The sequence below is a fragment of the Triticum dicoccoides genome, chromosome 2A (assembly GCF_002162155.2).
Source record: "Triticum dicoccoides isolate Atlit2015 ecotype Zavitan chromosome 2A, WEW_v2.0, whole genome shotgun sequence".
NCBI classification, from domain to species: Eukaryota; Viridiplantae; Streptophyta; class Magnoliopsida; order Poales; family Poaceae; genus Triticum; species Triticum dicoccoides.
Genome location: NC_041382.1, coordinates 787,751,476 through 787,768,850, shown reverse-complemented (window position 1 = coordinate 787,768,850; position 17,375 = coordinate 787,751,476). Strand labels below are relative to the sequence as shown.

General features: G+C 45.0%; 2 protein-coding genes across 2 annotated transcripts; one reads left to right on the top strand and one right to left on the bottom strand.

Annotated features, from left to right (window-relative positions):
* Nucleotides 1-2,860: 2,860 nt before the first annotated feature.
* LOC119357332 (UDP-galactose transporter 1-like) lies at nucleotides 2,861-5,434 on the top strand. The gene is made up of 5 exons (XM_037624328.1): nucleotides 2,861-3,212; nucleotides 3,779-4,028; nucleotides 4,145-4,352; nucleotides 4,577-4,808; nucleotides 4,888-5,434. Exons 1-5 carry the CDS (start codon nucleotides 3,102-3,104, stop codon nucleotides 5,113-5,115), a joined length of 1,029 nt encoding a protein of 342 aa, XP_037480225.1. The 5' UTR covers nucleotides 2,861-3,101; the 3' UTR covers nucleotides 5,116-5,434.
* A 99-nt stretch (nucleotides 5,435-5,533) lies between these two features.
* Nucleotides 5,534-12,215, bottom strand: LOC119357331 (putative 1-phosphatidylinositol-3-phosphate 5-kinase FAB1D). The gene is made up of 12 exons (XM_037624326.1): nucleotides 11,927-12,215; nucleotides 11,431-11,608; nucleotides 10,763-11,305; nucleotides 10,507-10,651; nucleotides 10,022-10,369; nucleotides 9,045-9,905; nucleotides 8,455-8,789; nucleotides 8,192-8,318; nucleotides 7,930-8,091; nucleotides 6,563-7,819; nucleotides 6,209-6,469; nucleotides 5,534-6,123 (listed from the first exon to the last, which is right to left on the bottom strand). Exons 2-12 carry the CDS (start codon nucleotides 11,478-11,480, stop codon nucleotides 5,767-5,769), a joined length of 4,446 nt encoding a protein of 1,481 aa, XP_037480223.1. The 5' UTR covers nucleotides 11,481-11,608; nucleotides 11,927-12,215; the 3' UTR covers nucleotides 5,534-5,766.
* Between the last annotated feature and the right edge of the window lie 5,160 nt (nucleotides 12,216-17,375).

The following is a 17,375-nucleotide window of genomic DNA, read 5'->3' as shown; positions in this document are numbered from 1 at the left end:
TTCAAAAGAGCAAATGATGTCAGCAGAGAGTGAGGGGCGATCGGCGGGGGAGGACCGGCGTGCGGGGGGGTGGGAGGGGGGGGGTTGAGGGGGAGACCGAATGAGTGGGGAGAGTGAGGGCGTAAACAAGTAAAAATATACATAAAAAATACATTGATTATCAATGATCTTTTTGTGTACAATCAGAATTGTCAACATGAGTCCTCAACGGTTTAGAAACCGATGAAGACTCATATTGTGGTTGATATGATTTGGATGTTCTGCTCCTTGACACAAAAAGCATATGATTTGAATGTTGCGGTTGCGCGGATAGAAATGCGGCATCGGGCCTCGGCTGGTTAGGGACCAAAATCGTCCATTTATGCTGCAAACTCATCTTGTATTGCAGAAGGGAAGAGGGCCGACTTGTGCTCCTCCTCATCTGAGGAGAGCGTCTCCACTTTAACGGTGGATGGAGCCATGGACAATGAGGGGCCTGATGAGCATGGCGTCGGCGAGAAATTGATCTGGAGCTGGATCCACCGTCAAGAACTCGATCTAGAGTTGGATATATATGCCGTCCAAGCAACCTTCAGGCCTCCTTTGGTTCATAGGGTAGGAAAATCATAGGAATAGAAAAGTCATAGGAAATGAGATGGCATGCATCTCAAATCATATGAGTAGGAATAGGAAAGAAGATGTCATTTGATTCACTTCATAGGATTTTTTCCATTGAGTCTAGGCTAATGTTTATTTTCCTATGAAATGTGGAGGATAGGAAGAATTCCTCCATAGGAATAGGATTCCATTCCTACAAACCAAAGGGCTCTAAAGGAATTTTTCCTACAAAAACCCTATCCTATGAAATTCTTACAAAAATCCTACAAACCAAAGGAGGCCTCAGGTGTTATTGGCACCCTTCTTCCTGCCCATCACCAACTAGGGGTGCGGTGTTTATTGAAGGTGTAGAAGAGGAGGAGTGTACAGATAAGCCTTGTCCATAGGTGTGTGACAAGTCAAACAGAGTGAATGCTCGGAGGATTCTGAAGCGGAAGCAAAGAGGGTTTTTGGATGTCGGTCCAACGTGATGGATGTCCAGACTCCACCAGAGCTCTTCTCAGTTTTTGGCTAGGCTCCTGTAAGATTTTGAACATCCGATGACCCGCGTTGGAGGCCCAAAAAGTCCGGACCATTTGGACGAAACATGTGCGGGTGTTTTGTTAGTCCGCGTTGTAGAGGCCCTGACTGTGCCAACTAACAGGCTATCTCTTCTTTTCTCTCCATCTGAAGAAGAAAAATATGTCACTTGGCAGCGTGTCAAAAACTGGTCAGCAAAGGGCGCCGGGAGGAGAGCAAAAGCAGCAAACTTTGCTTGACCAGCGACACTTGGTAGTGGTGATCACACAAGCTTTTTCCAAGCAAGCGAGTCTAGATCTCCAAGCAACTTTCGATAGTTTGACTTGGGCACTTTTAAGTGCAACGAATGCAACCTATACTAGTTTTTTCTTCTGTCCTCCCGTTTTGTTTGTTTGTTTGTTTGTCCGCTTCTTTCTTCCTTGTGCATGCACAAGCAACCTTCCATGCTAGTGGGCCTTTTTTCTGCTTGCCACTGTCCGTGGTGAGACTGACTCCCTCGTCGGTGCCGACGGATATACCAACTCCACATTGGCATCTTGCTTTTTCAAATGAGAGACCAAGAGAAACTGGTATCACGGGAGGAGTGTACCTAGTAATTTCAGTGTAAACTAGTACTTCCTCTCTGTTCACAAATACTTTTATAAAATGTTTTGGAGCTACATACAGACTGTAATGAGTGAACAAACATATTGAAATATGGATTGTCCAAAAAAACAACCCATTGCAATTTGTCTATATACATTTAATTTACGATTTTAAACCATCTTAATATTCGTGAACGGGAGGGAGTATCTATTTTCTTTGTACTTCCTATCTTGGTTCCAGCTAGTTAAATGAGAAAAGAAATCCAGCTTAGCCACCCATCACTATCAACCTCCGGCCGGCCTCTTCCTATCGCATGCCTCTGTAGACATGTCCGCCACCACCAGCCTAACAGCCCCTCCCCCTTCCCTCGCCATCCGCGGCCGCTGTTGTTGCCTTGCACACTGCACGAGTTGACGCATCTTCAGCCATCCCTTTACTCCTTTCTCTTCTGTGAGAACCCGACTTATCAGAAATGATAGACTACTCATATCAATAAGAAATTTCTTTTTTAAAAAAAAATTGGTGCCAACTACACATGAGTGAGGACAAAATGCACAGAAAAAACTAGTATTGATCTGTGGGGCGAGTCTAGATCCCGCCAGAAGTAACAACCAGTAACCGACTGGTGTGTCCTTGGCGTTACACCTTCCCTCCTCTTCTCTAATGTTGGCGCCCCCCTTGTTGGCCCGACTCCCCATTGGCGGTGAACCTATGGGCAACCATGTCAACCCGTCTCCGGCTCGGTCCCGGTGCCGTCTCGAAAACACCAAAGATTTTGGCGCGAACCAAAGGTCATCAGATGTATTTTTCTTCTCCATGACAAACAGAATGCACAGGAAAATATCAATAGTTCATTTTACCTCTTAATACGACTTTGTCGTGGATGGCCGGCGTTTCTGTTGTTCTCATGCGCGTGAGTTGTTGTCGGCCTTGTGCATCCTAGTTATTTATGGTGCCACAATATCCACTTAGTGCTACATTTTTTGAGTTAACAAAAACACCATTTATTTATTTATAAGATAAGAAACATCTTAATAACTGGAAAAGAAATTGTAAAGGTAGTAGGAGAAAAGTATTCGTGGTACTGTATCTTTCAATCAACCCACCAATCAATGGATTTTAGGTATACGGAGGAGAGGAGAGGAGAGATCCATTTGGATTCAGATTTCAGAGCGGCAGCTTCCTCCCTTCCCCTTCCTACTCTCTCCTACTCCTTCCCCTTCCTACTCCACTGACGCGGCCTTCTTCTTGTCTTCCTCTCCCCTTCCCCCTCCCGCCGCCGCCGCCTTCCTCCGCCGGGGCTGGTTCAGCTACTAACCGCGGCCGGGGGGAGGAGAAAGGCCGCCTCTTGTCCGGCCACCTTTCGGCTGGTTCAGCCCACGCAGGAGCCGGATTGAGAGATGGAGTCAGCCGCCGGCGGCGGGCTGGGCAGCATGCGAGCCGTGCTTGCCATCCTCCAGTGGTGGGGCTTCAACGTCACCGTCATCATCATCAACAAGTGGATCTTCCAGGTAACAGCCCCCTTCTCCCCCTCTCGCATCTCATCTCGCCGCCGCCGCCGCCAGGCCGCCCGCCGTCTCCATTGCTCGGATCTGCGGGTCGGGACACGGCCACGCCCCGCTTTCCGACCTGATTTGGTGCTAATGCGAGTCGGCCACACCCACAAGGAGCAGGAGGAGCAATTCGTAGCAACGCGTGGCTCTCCTTGCCCCCAATGGGGGAAAAAAGGTGCTCCCTTTCTGCGGTTTCCATAGATTCATACTACTCCAAGAAGCGCACATCCTCTTCGTTGGACTGGGAGCTGCCTCCTTCAGCAGCCCAGCTCATTCACTGGACCTAGTGGTTCAGTCTAATTTTGAGATGTTGTCCCCTTCAGCACTTCAGCTCACCACATCCTGTATGTAATCCTTAGTAGCAATGTTTTGCACCTGTAACCGGGACTCGATTTGCTCTTGGTTTACAGCGTCGTGTTCTCGACGCGAAAATGGAATGAACTATTAAGAACAATGGCCTCCTTTGTGGGGAGCAATGTGTTTGTTTGCTGATATGACATTAACCCTTATGTTTTCTTCTGCAGAAGCTGGATTTCAAGTTCCCCCTGACGGTGTCCTGCGTCCACTTCATATGCTCCTCGATAGGGGCTTACGTCGCGATCCACGTGCTCAAGGCGAAGCCGCTGATTCAGGTCGAGCCCGAGGACCGCTGGAAGAGGATCTTCCCCATGTCATTCGTGTTCTGCATGAACATCGTGCTCGGGAATGTCAGCCTGCGCTACATCCCGGTCTCCTTCATGCAGACTATCAAATCGTTCACCCCTGCAACCACAGGTATGGTACCGTCATTCTGTGCTCTTACTGCCTGCATTATTCCTGTTCACGAAGAAGCAGTAGAGTTGTGGTGTTGCTGCCTATAACAACTTTTCTGGCGATTCCGTGTGATGCAGTTATTCTGCAGTGGTTGGTTTGGAGCAAGCACTTTGAGTGGCGCATATGGGCTTCGCTGGTCCCGATAGTTGGGGGAATACTTCTGACCTCAATGACAGAGCTTAGTTTCAACGTTTTCGGTTTCTGTGCTGCCATGATTGGCTGCCTTGCCACGTCGACAAAGACCATCTTGGCAGAGTCCCTGCTCCATGGATACAAATTTGACAGGTACATGCTCATCTCGTTGTGTGATGTCTGATGCTTTAGCAACTGCTGTTGTCTGGCATACGTAATTTTAGAACATTTTATCTTCTTTCTTCCGAAAATGATTAGTTGTTTTTCAAGTTAGAGGATCACAAGATTTAGTTCTTAATGTAGTGTTACTGCCAAGTTCAGTCATGTAAGTTCTTGCCTCAGTCAGATGATTTATTAAGTATTCTCTGTTCCTACAGCATTAACACAGTGTACTACATGGCACCCTTTGCCACCATGATACTGGCTCTGCCAGCAATGTTGCTTGAGGGAGGTGGCGTAATCGACTGGTTCTACACACACGACTCTGTTTTTTCTTCGTTGATTATCATCCTAGGCTCAGGGGTGCTTGCGTTTTGCCTCAACTTCTCCATCTTCTATGTGATCCATTCAACCACCGCAGTGACCTTCAATGTTGCTGGCAACCTTAAAGTAAGACAATTCTGGACTATCTATGTTTTCTTCCCTCAAGTTTCTCTTCTGGTTCTAAAACCTGCACATTGTGCTGTAGGTTGCTGTTGCAGTATTGGTCTCATGGCTGATCTTCCGGAACCCGATCTCCCCAATGAATGCAATCGGATGCGCAATCACGCTCGTCGGCTGTACTTTCTATGGGTATGTGAGGCATCTCATCTCCCAACAGCAGGCTGCTGCCCTCCTGGGGAGCCAAGGAACGAACTCGCCAAGAAGTCGGGTGGAGATGCTCCCCCTTGTAGGCGACAAGGAAGATAAGGTCTAGCAAGGGAATACTCCCATATTCAAGAGCCGTTCATTTCAGCGGTTGACGGTACATTACAGTTTGGGACACAGATGCTGAGTTGAGGGAGGCCAGTAAATTGGTAGGGGGGCAACACTTTCTTGTGAAGTTGCATATGTTGTACTCAGGCAAACTGTGAGGGTTTGTTCAGTCACTAGTTATCATAGGGTTGCTAGTTATCAACTTAATCAAACCCCCCCAGGACAATTCATGCGATTAGGATGGTGCTTCTGTTTTCTTGTTTTGCTGCCATATGTTTAGACCTTGAACTGCTGGTATGAATATTGATGCCATTATGATACGAGTCGTGTTTGCATCGAAATTCCATGGCGCAATTTAGGACATAGGAACATAAAGGTTAAGCCACTTCCAAAATTTAGTTATGCAGGAATGTAAAGAATTAAACAAATGATCTACAAATTATGTGATTTCACTTTACTGATTGTGAATTTTACAGCAATAAAACTTAGTGGTACATGTATTTTGGACCTCACTTTCCCCAAAAGTTTGCCTAAAAGATGCAAACTCTGGATAACTTTACAAGTGAATACATACACCCATCCCATGTACACTGCTTGCAAAATAGCTAAAAGTAAGCTTGGAGATGAACTCCATAACGGCGAGAGCAGTTCTTCACTGGATAGAGCACGACTCGGCTCGGAGTTGAGGCTTCTGGCTGTCGATCTTTGACAAGTTACAGTTGCCGCGAGTGCAATATTTACAGGTCCCTGAACTCTTCTTCGCGGTGGTCCAATCATCTGGGACCGTTAGGAAATACTTGGCCATGAACTTCCTGAACCTTTTCTTGTACTCCCTGGGTGAAATCACTGTCGGCGACTCATTCTTCGGCACTACGAGAGATGTTTTCGCCCATGTCTCCAGTTGCTTGTCCCATGTGTATTGCCTCAGGTAATCGATGATGCCAAGTACAAATTCATGGTTTTGTTCATCGACTCCCACTAGTAGAGAGTAATCCATAACATTAACTGACTGCAAGCACAATATTTTTTGTTAAACCATATGCTGATAGAAACATGACTAATTTACCCGTGGTTCATGCGACGTAAATGCATACCGTGAGAAAAGATGTATCGTTCCAGATCGCCCGCTGCAAGAGATGTTTTGTTCTTCCACCAATATAGATTGGAGAAACACGCATGTCCTCCACAAAGTTTTGATCCAAGTAGACAGTGTGAGGGTCACTCGAGTCAGCTATGTATCGAGAGAAAACCGCACCTTTAAGATCGTATATCCGTGACACATTGTGTCCAAAGAGGAGATTTTCCATCACCATCAGATCAATCTTCACTTCCTTGCCATGCCTTATCTGCTTAACCTGAAATAGGGACGCTCACACTGTAAAAACACATGCACAACAGAAGACTTTTTTTTTTTTGGAAATTATGCTCCATATATTGATGTAAAATACCTGATAGATGCCTAGAATTTTGGCAAGGCAGGTTTGGCTCCCGGTGTCGAGAGAGTGGTAAACATGCTTGAAGTAATCCGGGGCAAACTCTATGAAAGACTCGAACTCTGTCTTCTGTATTTGCTTGACGATGAACCTGCCATCCATTGTTTTCGCAAAGAAAGCCTTGCTCTTTCCGCCTTGCGCGTTCCATTTCTTGCATCGGCTTAAGGAAGCGACGTATGCAAGCTCAGATGGACAGCATTTCTGTCTAAGAGTGTAGAACTGATTAGCGTGCACACATATAACTGAATATTTTCCTTTGAGATTTGCTTTCCCGTTGACAGATATCTCCGGATGGAGGGAGGATGACAGGAGCGAGCTGTCGTAGTTGTACAGTTCGTCGGACAAAAAGCCTGCTTCAGAATCTGAAGATTCAGATGACCAGGATGATGAAGAGGCGGAAGAGGAAGATTCGGATAACATGCTAGTAGTGTCTGATGCATGACTCTCGACAATAGAATCCAGCAGGTGGCGGCGGTCCTCGGATATGGTGAGAGCACGGGAGATTATGCTGGATATCTCATCCTCTGACACAGACAAGACATTGCCACCCGGACCAACGACGAACCGTGGAGAGGGCGCCTCTTCAGCAGATTGTTTGTGCAAGGGTGGCAGATGAGATGGCGAGTAGCGGTTAACAAGCTCAAATTTTTCCAAACATCCGGCCTGAAGCTCCTGCCTGTAAGCCAATCTTAACTCACTAAGTGGACTCCAGACCCATTTCTCCCTGTCCTCCCATTCAGAAACTCTGAATTGTTGAATACCAAGTGGCTCTTGCTTAAAGGATATCGAACGTTGTACCGTTGGACCATTTCCCTGCCCCTGAGCATCCAATATACCTGATGTTCTGGACGGTGCGCTAGCTTGCTTTTCATAGTGCCTATCCTGATGGGTTTCATCAGTCACTGCTGATGAATGTCTGTTCACCCCCAGTTCACCAAACTGCACTGGCTCAATAGATCCATTTTCCTCGGCGATATCATCGGCCTCGGGTCCAGTTGCCGTTCGGTCATGAGTAAGTTCAATAGTCACCTTCTTCATGCTGTTACTCATTCTTTCTTTTCCAGCAGATTTACAAAGTAGAAGTCCATGCAACCGACGGTCCCAGACATACTGTCCAAGCAGAAGGTCCTGATAGAGCCAATTTACATCAAGAATCTCATGCACCGAGGACCTAGACACCCCATGCCGATCAACAGCCTTCATGAGAAAATCCTGCATGATGATATCAAATTATCAATGGACAATCAGAAAAATAGCAATTACCAGAAATCATGAGTAACTTCATTAAATTAAAGTAACAGAAAAAGGGGCATGCAGTTTACCACAAACTCGGCTTTCTCATTAACCAACATCTCTTCGAGTTGAGAAAACTCTTCAACGGGAAGGATGGTGCCGCAGTTGATCACCACCTCAGGAAACTGATTCTTCATGTGCTCTATTATGTTTTCAACTTCAGTGAAAATGGTAACTCCTCTGGCAAGAACCTAAACGAACACGACAAAGGCATTAGAGTGAATTCAGAAGGTTGGTATATAAGGTGACCATGAAATAAAAATAAAAGAACCAAATAAAAACTGTACATACATTTCTTCCCTGTTGCTCGAACAACTCATGTGTACTGGGATTATGGAACTCAAGGGTTTGCTGTGGTTTGCAGGCGTTGTATATTTCGACTGATGAATACTGAAACATTGCAACTTTGGAGCCCAGCCTGAAAGTTCAGACCCCAAACCAGAAGTAAGAAAATTTATCAATATTATTTTTTGCAAGAGAAAAAATTATAGACAAACATAAAATAACTTATTGAATCATTTCAAATAAAATGCTAAAGGATGTGCGTGCGTTACCCAAAAAAGCGCAAGCAGTCCCTGTTCACCGAGTGTCCACACACTGATAGCCTTCTATCAGCAGAGTGGCTTGAAAAGCTGAGTTCAAGGAACTTCCCGAATGAGAGATTCCGTGCCTCAGCCGACATCATCACTCTTCGAGATGATTTGGATATTCTGCTTTCCTGCTCACATCTTAGGCATCTAGTCCACATCCAAATTTTTCCTTTGGATTCACCAGACAAGCGATGCTCAGGCAGCAAACGCTTCACAAGAACTGTCAGGTTACCATCGCGGTGGGTGTAAGAGTACATGTGAGCCTCCGGAGGCTCTCCGCATGAGAAACAGCTTAGGTTCTGCCACAAGTAAATATTCAGGAATCATGAGCAGTTGTAAGTACCAAATTTGTGCAGCTGGCATAATGTTAAACAATAAATCATCTTCTTTTTTAGTAAACAGTAAGAAAGGATCCCTACTGATTCTTTTCATTAAAAGAGTCATGTACAAAAAGAAAACAGTAGTAGAAGGAGATTACCAGTGAAAATAAATTATCCCTGAAAATATTATCTAGATTGCTCAACATAAGAGGGGTAGTGTAACAAGAGCGTTACCTGATTCTGCAAAATGTCTTGCAAATATCGTCCTAAGGAGACGTCAAAATTTCCATAATAATTGATACGGGACAGATGACTCTGCTCACAAATGACCTGTTTTGCAATGCATTGGCTAGACATCAAAATCAGTATGCTTTGAGAATCCAACACGTCATCAGCCTCGTCAATGTGTAAGGTTTTCTCTTCACTGTAAGGGGTGCTGTGTTGCTCCTCATTTTCAAATGCAACTGACAATTGCTCATGTTTTCCAATTGTTGGATGACCAGCCAGCATCATTTGCTGATCTGTTTGTTTCTGGAAATCTTTTAAACTATCCGTGTACTCACCGGAATAATCAACTGGTCCATCAGTCATTACCATGGCATGAAGACCTTCACTTGGTACATCTTGATTGAGCTCAGGTGTACCTTCTTTCTGGTGATCAGCTGTCTCTTGAGAAGTGACAGGTAGATAAATATTCTGATGGCGGAATTTATCGATGAATCCTCTCAGTGATCCCGAGACTGGTGTTACTAGCATTTTTTCAGAAGGAAGTGCATGATTTGAATGGATGGTTTTACTTGCACCCTCCGTGAGCCCACTCGAGCAGCCATCCGTCGGTGAGTGTAAGGCATCTGAATTTGCAGAATGAGCAGTACTTGCCTCTGCATCAGAAATGTGCTCCACGGATCTGTTATACCTGACACCATTCTCTGCATGACTGACAGGAATACCAACAGAGTTTGGAGCATTCAAGAATACCCTCTGATCTTCAAAGAAGGATGCCTCAAGAACCAGGTGGTACGCTGCAAACACGGTGTAGAGCATGACTTGCTTGACTTTCTTCAGTTCTTCGCTATTTGCTCCTCGCAATAATATCTACAGAAAGCAAAATTTATAATGGATTCATGAAATAGATTCAACATGAATGAATCTTATGTATGATAATATTGACACTGAACAAATCTTCTATATGATAGACAAAGCACGCCTACCGTGCAGCCCAACGGCCTGGGAAAGCCTTCCAAGAACATCAATGTTTTCAATGTCCTCTTCCCTCCATCACTGGCACTGTTATGCTCCTCCACCATCTTTTCTATGTGGAAATAGTCGCACTGCTTCAGCTTCGTCGTGGTCATGATGTCTAAGACAGAGACTATAGGAGATCCAGAACAGCGAGCAATTCTCTGCAACCGGTCGAGCTTCATATCGAGCACCAGAGTGACACCTTGGTTCAGTAGAAGCTCCTGTATGTCCCGTGAAACTGTTTTCTCCACCAGGATGACATCTGGAGCACATTTCTCCATCACTTGGCTGATGGCCTTTTCCAAATGGTCCTTTTCCTGGTAAAGAACATACAAAAAAAAACCCCTCAAGTTGTGTTTCAGAAAAGAGCATAAATCATCTCTGACATACAAAAAAAGACAGTAGAAATGCGGATTCAGTATTTGAAGAAAAATCATATATATGCACTTCCAACCTGTCCCATGGAATCAAATGATGATAGACCGACATCGGAGTCCCCGAGGGTGCCTCCGAGCAGCAGCAGCTTGGGGTTGTGGCACTTGGTGGGCATGTGCTTGTGAGCTGCATACTTCCTGAACACCAACCCGTTGATCACCTCACTGCAAACAAGACACAAACAGCTCCATCAGAGCACCCTATTGCCGCAGTGACGATCCGGTGTCGATCAGCATACATGGCTTGTAATTAGGAGAATGGTATATATTAGTTACCACTGTCGGCGGGTGCCGGAGGCGACGCGCTTGACCTTGATATAAGACCCAGGGTCCATTTCATTTCCGGCTTTGCCGTCAGGCTTGATGAGCAGAGCAGCCTCCCAGGACAGGGCGGTTACGATGTCGAGCCAGCTTTCGCCGCCGTCATCTTCGTGGGGCAAGGATATGCCTGCAGACGTTAGGAATCGGGTTGTGAGCATCTTTAGCTGCTTGTCCATGGCCTTGAGCATCCCGGTGTGCCGGTCCTCCCTGGGACTAGGACTTGGGCTGGGTTCAGAGTCACTGGAGCTTGGCTGCCCCCAACTGATACCATCATGCCATTCATCATCGTCGTCGTCATCATCATCATTTGTGTGCACGCCCAAATGGTTGGTATCATCATCGTTGGTGGCCGGCTCTGGCGGTACCCAGACGGCATCACCCTCCTCAGGGTTATTGAATTCAGTGGCACCGTCAGAGTGGTCAGGTTGCTTGACCGTGGTTTGGTACGCCGGCAGCAGGAAATGGACACGGTTCGGTTTACCGTCGACGCTGCCATCCCTGCAGCAGCAGCAGCAGCAGATACAGGTACATGTATATTTTTGCCTCAGAACCAAAATAGAGTACCTACTAGGCTGCTAGGGATGCAGGATTAGGAGGGAAAATGAGATGACAGACACACATACCTACTGATACTGCTGGTGCTGGTGGTGATGATGAGCGTATTGTTATTCATGGCCAAATTACTGAAATTAAGCTCAGGTGCCCCCCTTGCTAAAATTAAGCAGGCTGAAGAATGATGTAGTACTATCTCTGAATTTCCTGCCTGCCTGCGTGATTGTCCCCCCTCCAAGCTTGTGTAAACTGGAAGTGGAAGATATATTAGAAGAAGGTCATCGATATGAATGAATTAATCGACTCTGTGTGCAGCACCAAAAAAATATGAGGAATGTTCATCATGTTCATTCGGAGTACAAGTTTCAGAGTGTATGTATGTACATTTATGGAACAGAGTTAGGAAGTAAAAGGGGAACCCATCCGTCCTAGAGCGACAAAAAGAAAATCAATCAATTCAATTGGTTAATGAACCCATCCGTCCATGTCCATGTACTCTGTCTATTATCCTACTAGTAGTAGTAATTACTAGAGTAGATTGTAAAGAAGAAAGAAAGAGGAACTTACCCAGCCTCGCAGCTAGCTAGTTGGCCTCGGATTGTCGCCGGCGACTGCGAGAGAGATGAAGATGGAGCTGGAACCGGCAGCAGCAATGGAGCAACGGAGCAGGGCAGGGAAGAAATAGGAGTAGGACAAGGGACAAGGGAGAAGAAGACGACGAAGAAAGAGAGAGCCGAGCCGAGGCTGGCCGGTAGCTAGCTACTCGTGTCGTCGGTGTCTCCTTCCTCCTCTCTTCTCTCTTGACAATCACCCAACCACCCAAACCAAGCAAAGCCAAGGATTGAGGAGATAGGAGATGAGGATTTGACCACCCGGCGCCGAAATCGAACGATTGATTGATCGATCGATTTTTGTACTACTACCAAAAAAATCTTTCTTTCTTTCGTTCTTTCTTTCTTTCTTTTTTGTGTGCCTCGCTTTCTTAAAATGATTCTTGTGCCTCCCACAAAAAAAAAGAAAAGAAAGAAAGAAAGAAATGATTCCAGCACGTTACTGCATTTGTGCCTAGCGTAGCCTAGGTACGCCGCGTGGGCAGGCCCAAGAGACAGAGTAGACGTTGCATGACATGCACGCTGACACATGGACGAATGGATCATCCATTGCCTTCTCTTGTCCACACTAGACGCACCTACGTGTCCAGCTTACCCAGCCATTATTCCATGATGAATCAAATCAAACTTGTTGCGCTGCTGCCCGCCTGAATTATTTGATTGTGCCCGCATATCCTGTGAGGATGCCGCACGCGATTATTCACGGCGTTTTCTTTCCAATTCACTCATTAACCAATTAGTATATGTTTTCTTCTTCCCGTTCATTAATCGGTTATTAATTTATTAGAATCTTTTCTTGTCCATACGATGGCGAGATTTAGTGCCGGATCATTAGACAGAATCAAGCATTTAACTACGTCAATCAACTGCGGTTCCAGTGCGTTGGTCCTGAGCGGCATGTGTGTATGATGGCTTCTCGCCTGTCATCGACAAGGTCATGCCGGCTCCGATAAAAAAAGTGACGATGGTGGCTCATTCTAGCAGCGACAATGCTCGTTCAGAAGTCCAGGAATCTCAATATAAATTTTATTACTATGTTTCATATGTTTTATGATTCCTTCTAATAATCCGGATTCCTTTAAAAACCATTATACTTTATGATTTCTTCCATCAATATGTTTTATGATTCCTTCTAATAATCCTACTTTCCGGAAAATAATGGCCAATGTTTTCTTTTGTAAAACAATATTTATAACTACATGAAAATCTACGCTTGTTCCACTCCTGAATAGAAAATGATTGCCACTTTCAAATTTACTTTCGCCCAATGAATTACATTTTGAGGTGGCACTTCATCTTAGTGAGTAGGGATTATCTTCCTAGTGAAGCAAGGTGCACAGGTGACTGATATCCTCTAAGGTGGCGTTTGGTTCAAAGGATAACCACCCAGGGGATAGGGATAGCCAGTTTTAGAAGGGATACCACTCGTTTGGTTTGTGAGCGAAGATGGCTGAGGATAACCAGATACCTGGGAATATTCCATCAAAAGCTGGCTGAGGGGAGCCGCGAAATTATGGCGGATGGTGGCAACCACCCACGCGCGATGCCCTCCTGAGCCAGGGAAACATTTTCCTTCCTTTTCTCACCCCTCCCAAAAAATGATATATATGTTTTGTATAATTAGTTTATTTACAAAAAAGAACTCAAATTATAAGATATCCATCTTCCATCCTTCTTACCAAACATAAAATTGGCTACCCTTAACCACCTCTCAATTTGCAACCAAACACGAGAATAAGGATATCCCCAACCACGTGGTTAGGTATATCCTTAGCCAGCTAACCTTGCCCACGAACCAAACGCCCCCTAAGTTAAGTCATCTAACTTTGTAGAGGCTGGTATGTGAGCACACCAAGTCACCTCAGCAAAATCTCTTTCTGCAACTGGATGCACACACACTGCGAGTGCGTTTGTTGATATCACACACAAAGTTATGGAAAATAGGAATTTACTCTTGAAATTTTCAAGAAAAAAACATATTAACCAGTCATGATCATATAAAAATCGCAAGAAATAGGTTACCACATGAAAAACTACACTACAATTTTAACTCGCGTTGCAAAAAAAAAAGTTATTGTTATTAATATTGATTTGCAAAACAATATATAAATGCATGATTTCCTTTCATACTTTTTTTAATGAATTATTTTGGCCAAGTTCTACAAATGAGCGTACTTGTGTCCAGAATAGCATTATCCTATGCGTACTTGTCAGGCCAGATGTGTGGCTAGCTATATTCTAGCTCATGTGTGCAAGCAAGGTGACATGATTGGATACACCAATAATTCCTACCAGAATTAATAATGAGAAAACTACGGATGATTGATCCATATTACTACTATTCAACATGGTGTTGACCATTTGAGCATCCGACGGGACGGATCTCCACGCCACAAACAAATAATTCCCCTGTCCACATATGCCCATCGTCTCCATTCGTTAATAAATGGTGTTAGACTCAATTTTTTTTAATAAATGGTGTCAACCGTTGGAGAGCATGAGAAAATTTTAAACCCGCAAATTAAGCTATACCATGGTCTTAAGTGCACCCACCATAAACATTTCGCAAACCGCTCCATGAGATAAAATGAAATTTTCACGTCTCAAAAAATAGCCAGATAAAGATATAAGATAGAAAATTAGTAAGTCGAGGAATCAAGCCGACCATGCAATCTGCTGTAAAAAAAAAACAACCGACCATGCAATCTATCCTATGAATATCTTGATGGAAGATGCGATCCTCTCAAGATATTATGCATGTACGATCCCTTCAACAAAAAAATATCATGCATGTACGATCGATGAACATCCAGCTAGAATTTGGTGGTTAGACATGGACAAGATCCATGCATAGAGGCACATAGTCCAAAATTCGATATGGGACAAGATTGTACGTACACTTGCATGGTGGTAAATTTGATGTGGCCGGTCGATCCATTGGGATTAACTGTCAGTGGACCGGTATATCACATCATGTGTGGATAGAATTCATCTTTCAAGTCAGGTAAAAAAAACATGTAGGCTGGATGTACCAATCACAAAAGAAACAAAAGGCAAAATATTGATCGATTTGGCCTGGCAGACGGCGCATCCATGTAAGGTCACCTCGATCTGAACCAGCGACATACTCTGCTGGTAGGTGGCCACAGGTCCATAGACAACTAATTGACAGATGGAAATTAGTAGAGAGGGTATGTTGTTGACTGAAGAGAAAATGAGCTACTTGACAACTATAAATTCGAAAAATAAAATGATTGGCTGGGCAGTTAGTGCTAGGAAAAGAGTGAAAGGAGTTTGCGGCGTGGCGTCAGGCTAGTCTGTTCAAGAGCATCTACAATCGAACCCCATATGCGTCCAAATGTATGGGCGTGTTGCCCGGTTCCTGCGTGGACAGAAAATCGTCCAACTGCACGCCTCATATCCGGCACAAACGTCTGGACTGACCGACACTCCTCATATCTGGCTCATATCTAGGATGGATATGTGACACCCAAACATGGCTACCACGTCAGAGTGACAACTAGGGCCCACGCCAATTCGTCCATATCCACTCCCTCCTTGTCCAACTAGTCCCCTCCTCTTCTCCGTTGGCCCTCGTCCGTACATGCGCCACTGGAGTTCCGCCGCCATCATTATTCCGCCGTCACCCAGGGCTTCGCCAAGGTTGCCTCCACCGGACTTGAAGCCACCATCATACTTGAAGCAATGGCATCAAAGAAATTGCCGATTTGACATGCTTTCTTTGTCACGCTTGGTTCGTGCAATGACATCATGTGCTCCAACGATCTCCTTTCTTCAGGAGACTTAAGGACCGATAAGCTCCACCGTGTAACCTACGTTGCATTGATACTTGGATACATATCGGATACACGATTACGGGGATACGTCGGATATGTCAATTTTCTAAAAACTAGGATATAAGGATACATTTCTATATACATATTATACGTCAATTTTCTAAAAACTAGGAAAAACAAAGTCCAATCTGAGAGATAGAGACAGAGGAGCCTGGCTGGTAGCTACTCGTGTCGGTCTCTCTCTCTCTCTCTCCTCTGAAAATCACCAAACTAAGAGCAACTCTAGCAGACCCCGCAAAATCCCGACCCGTTAAACATGTTTGCAATTTGACGAAGATCTCGTTTGCGGGTCAAGAATGAGTGCGGCCGATCAGAAACAGTAGATGAAACTGCATAATTTGAAAAAACAGTTTCGTAGAAGAAATTGCACCATAGTAGTTCATCACATACTATATATATTACATGATCAAACACTACAAACACTAGTTCATACTACATACTACATCAGTACTAGTACTAGAGGGGGTGGGGATCTTACGGCGGCGAGCTCACGGCCATGGACGACGCCGTGGAGGAGCTCAATCCTCCTCGCCGGAGCTGCCGAGGTCGATGTACTTCTCCCTCTGCTCCTCGCGGATGCGCCGCCACTCATCGTCCTTCTCCTTGGCGGTGAGGTTGGCTGCGACCGCCTGCTGGAACACGAGGTCTTTGAGCTCCTCGTGGTGGCGCCGGCGCTCCGCCTCCTCGTGCAAGCTCCGCTCAGCAATGGCGTCGGCGAATATACAGACTCTGTTCTGGCCAGAAAATTGGGCCAATCCCACATACTCGCCGGAATTTTACGGGTTTGGAGCTTTTGCGGGGTCTGCTAGAGTTGCTCTGATCAACCAAACCAAACCCGGAGCCGGAAACTCAAACCGTTGATTTTTGTACTGCTACAATCTTTTTTTCCTTGTGTGTCTCTCTTTCTTGAAATGGTATTTTTTTGTGTGTGTAGGTAGATATAAGCCACACAATAAGCCAGTTTATACATTACGTTTTTTGAATGATTCCAGCACCTTATTGCATTTGTGTGTACTGTAGGTACGCCGCGTGGGCAGGCCCAAGAGAAAGAGTAGACGTACGTTGCATGGCATGCACGCTGACACATGGACGAATGGATCATCCATCGTCTTCTTGTTGACGCTCAAAATTGGCACGGTCATAAAATTAGCATAGGTTATATCAAGACCAATTCAAACTTATGATTGGAAGTCACCTTGGAATCTCTCTCTTCGAGAAGATCAAGATGAATATGAAGATGGTCTAAAACGGAGCTCGGACTCAAAAATTATGATAAGTTCAGAGATGCTCATGTTGACACCAGAGTAAAGAAATGCATAAAACTCAGTTAAGATTGCCTCTTATGAAAACTGTTCCAACATGAAAGTTGTGCGTCTCGTTGAAACGATTGATTTTGATATAAAAATCGTCTTAATCCGAGTTTATATGCAACCTGTGAAGGCAAAACAAGGTCAGAAACAGAACCTGCAGAGGCATTTCGGACCGACCGAGTTGATTTGATCGGTGAGACCGAGTTGGTCCGAAAATTTACCAGAGAGCTGGCAATGT

Excerpts from the sequence above, each read along its gene's own strand:
- LOC119357331 (XM_037624326.1), bottom strand. The coding sequence starts at position 11,480 with ATGAATAACAATACGCTCATCATCACCACCAGCACCAGCAGTATCAGT. Across the intron at positions 9,906-10,021 it reads CCAGGCCGTTGGGCTGCACG|ATATTATTGCGAGGAGCAAA; the intron begins GTAGGCGTGCTT and ends TGCTTTCTGTAG. Across the intron at positions 8,319-8,454 it reads GACTGCTTGCGCTTTTTTGG|GCTGGGCTCCAAAGTTGCAA; the intron begins GTAACGCACGCA and ends CTGAACTTTCAG.
- LOC119357332 (XM_037624328.1), top strand. The coding sequence starts at position 3,102 with ATGGAGTCAGCCGCCGGCGGCGGGCTGGGCAGCATGCGAGCCGTGCTT. Across the intron at positions 4,029-4,144 it reads GTTCACCCCTGCAACCACAG|TTATTCTGCAGTGGTTGGTT; the intron begins GTATGGTACCGT and ends CGTGTGATGCAG. Across the intron at positions 4,809-4,887 it reads ATGTTGCTGGCAACCTTAAA|GTTGCTGTTGCAGTATTGGT; the intron begins GTAAGACAATTC and ends ATTGTGCTGTAG.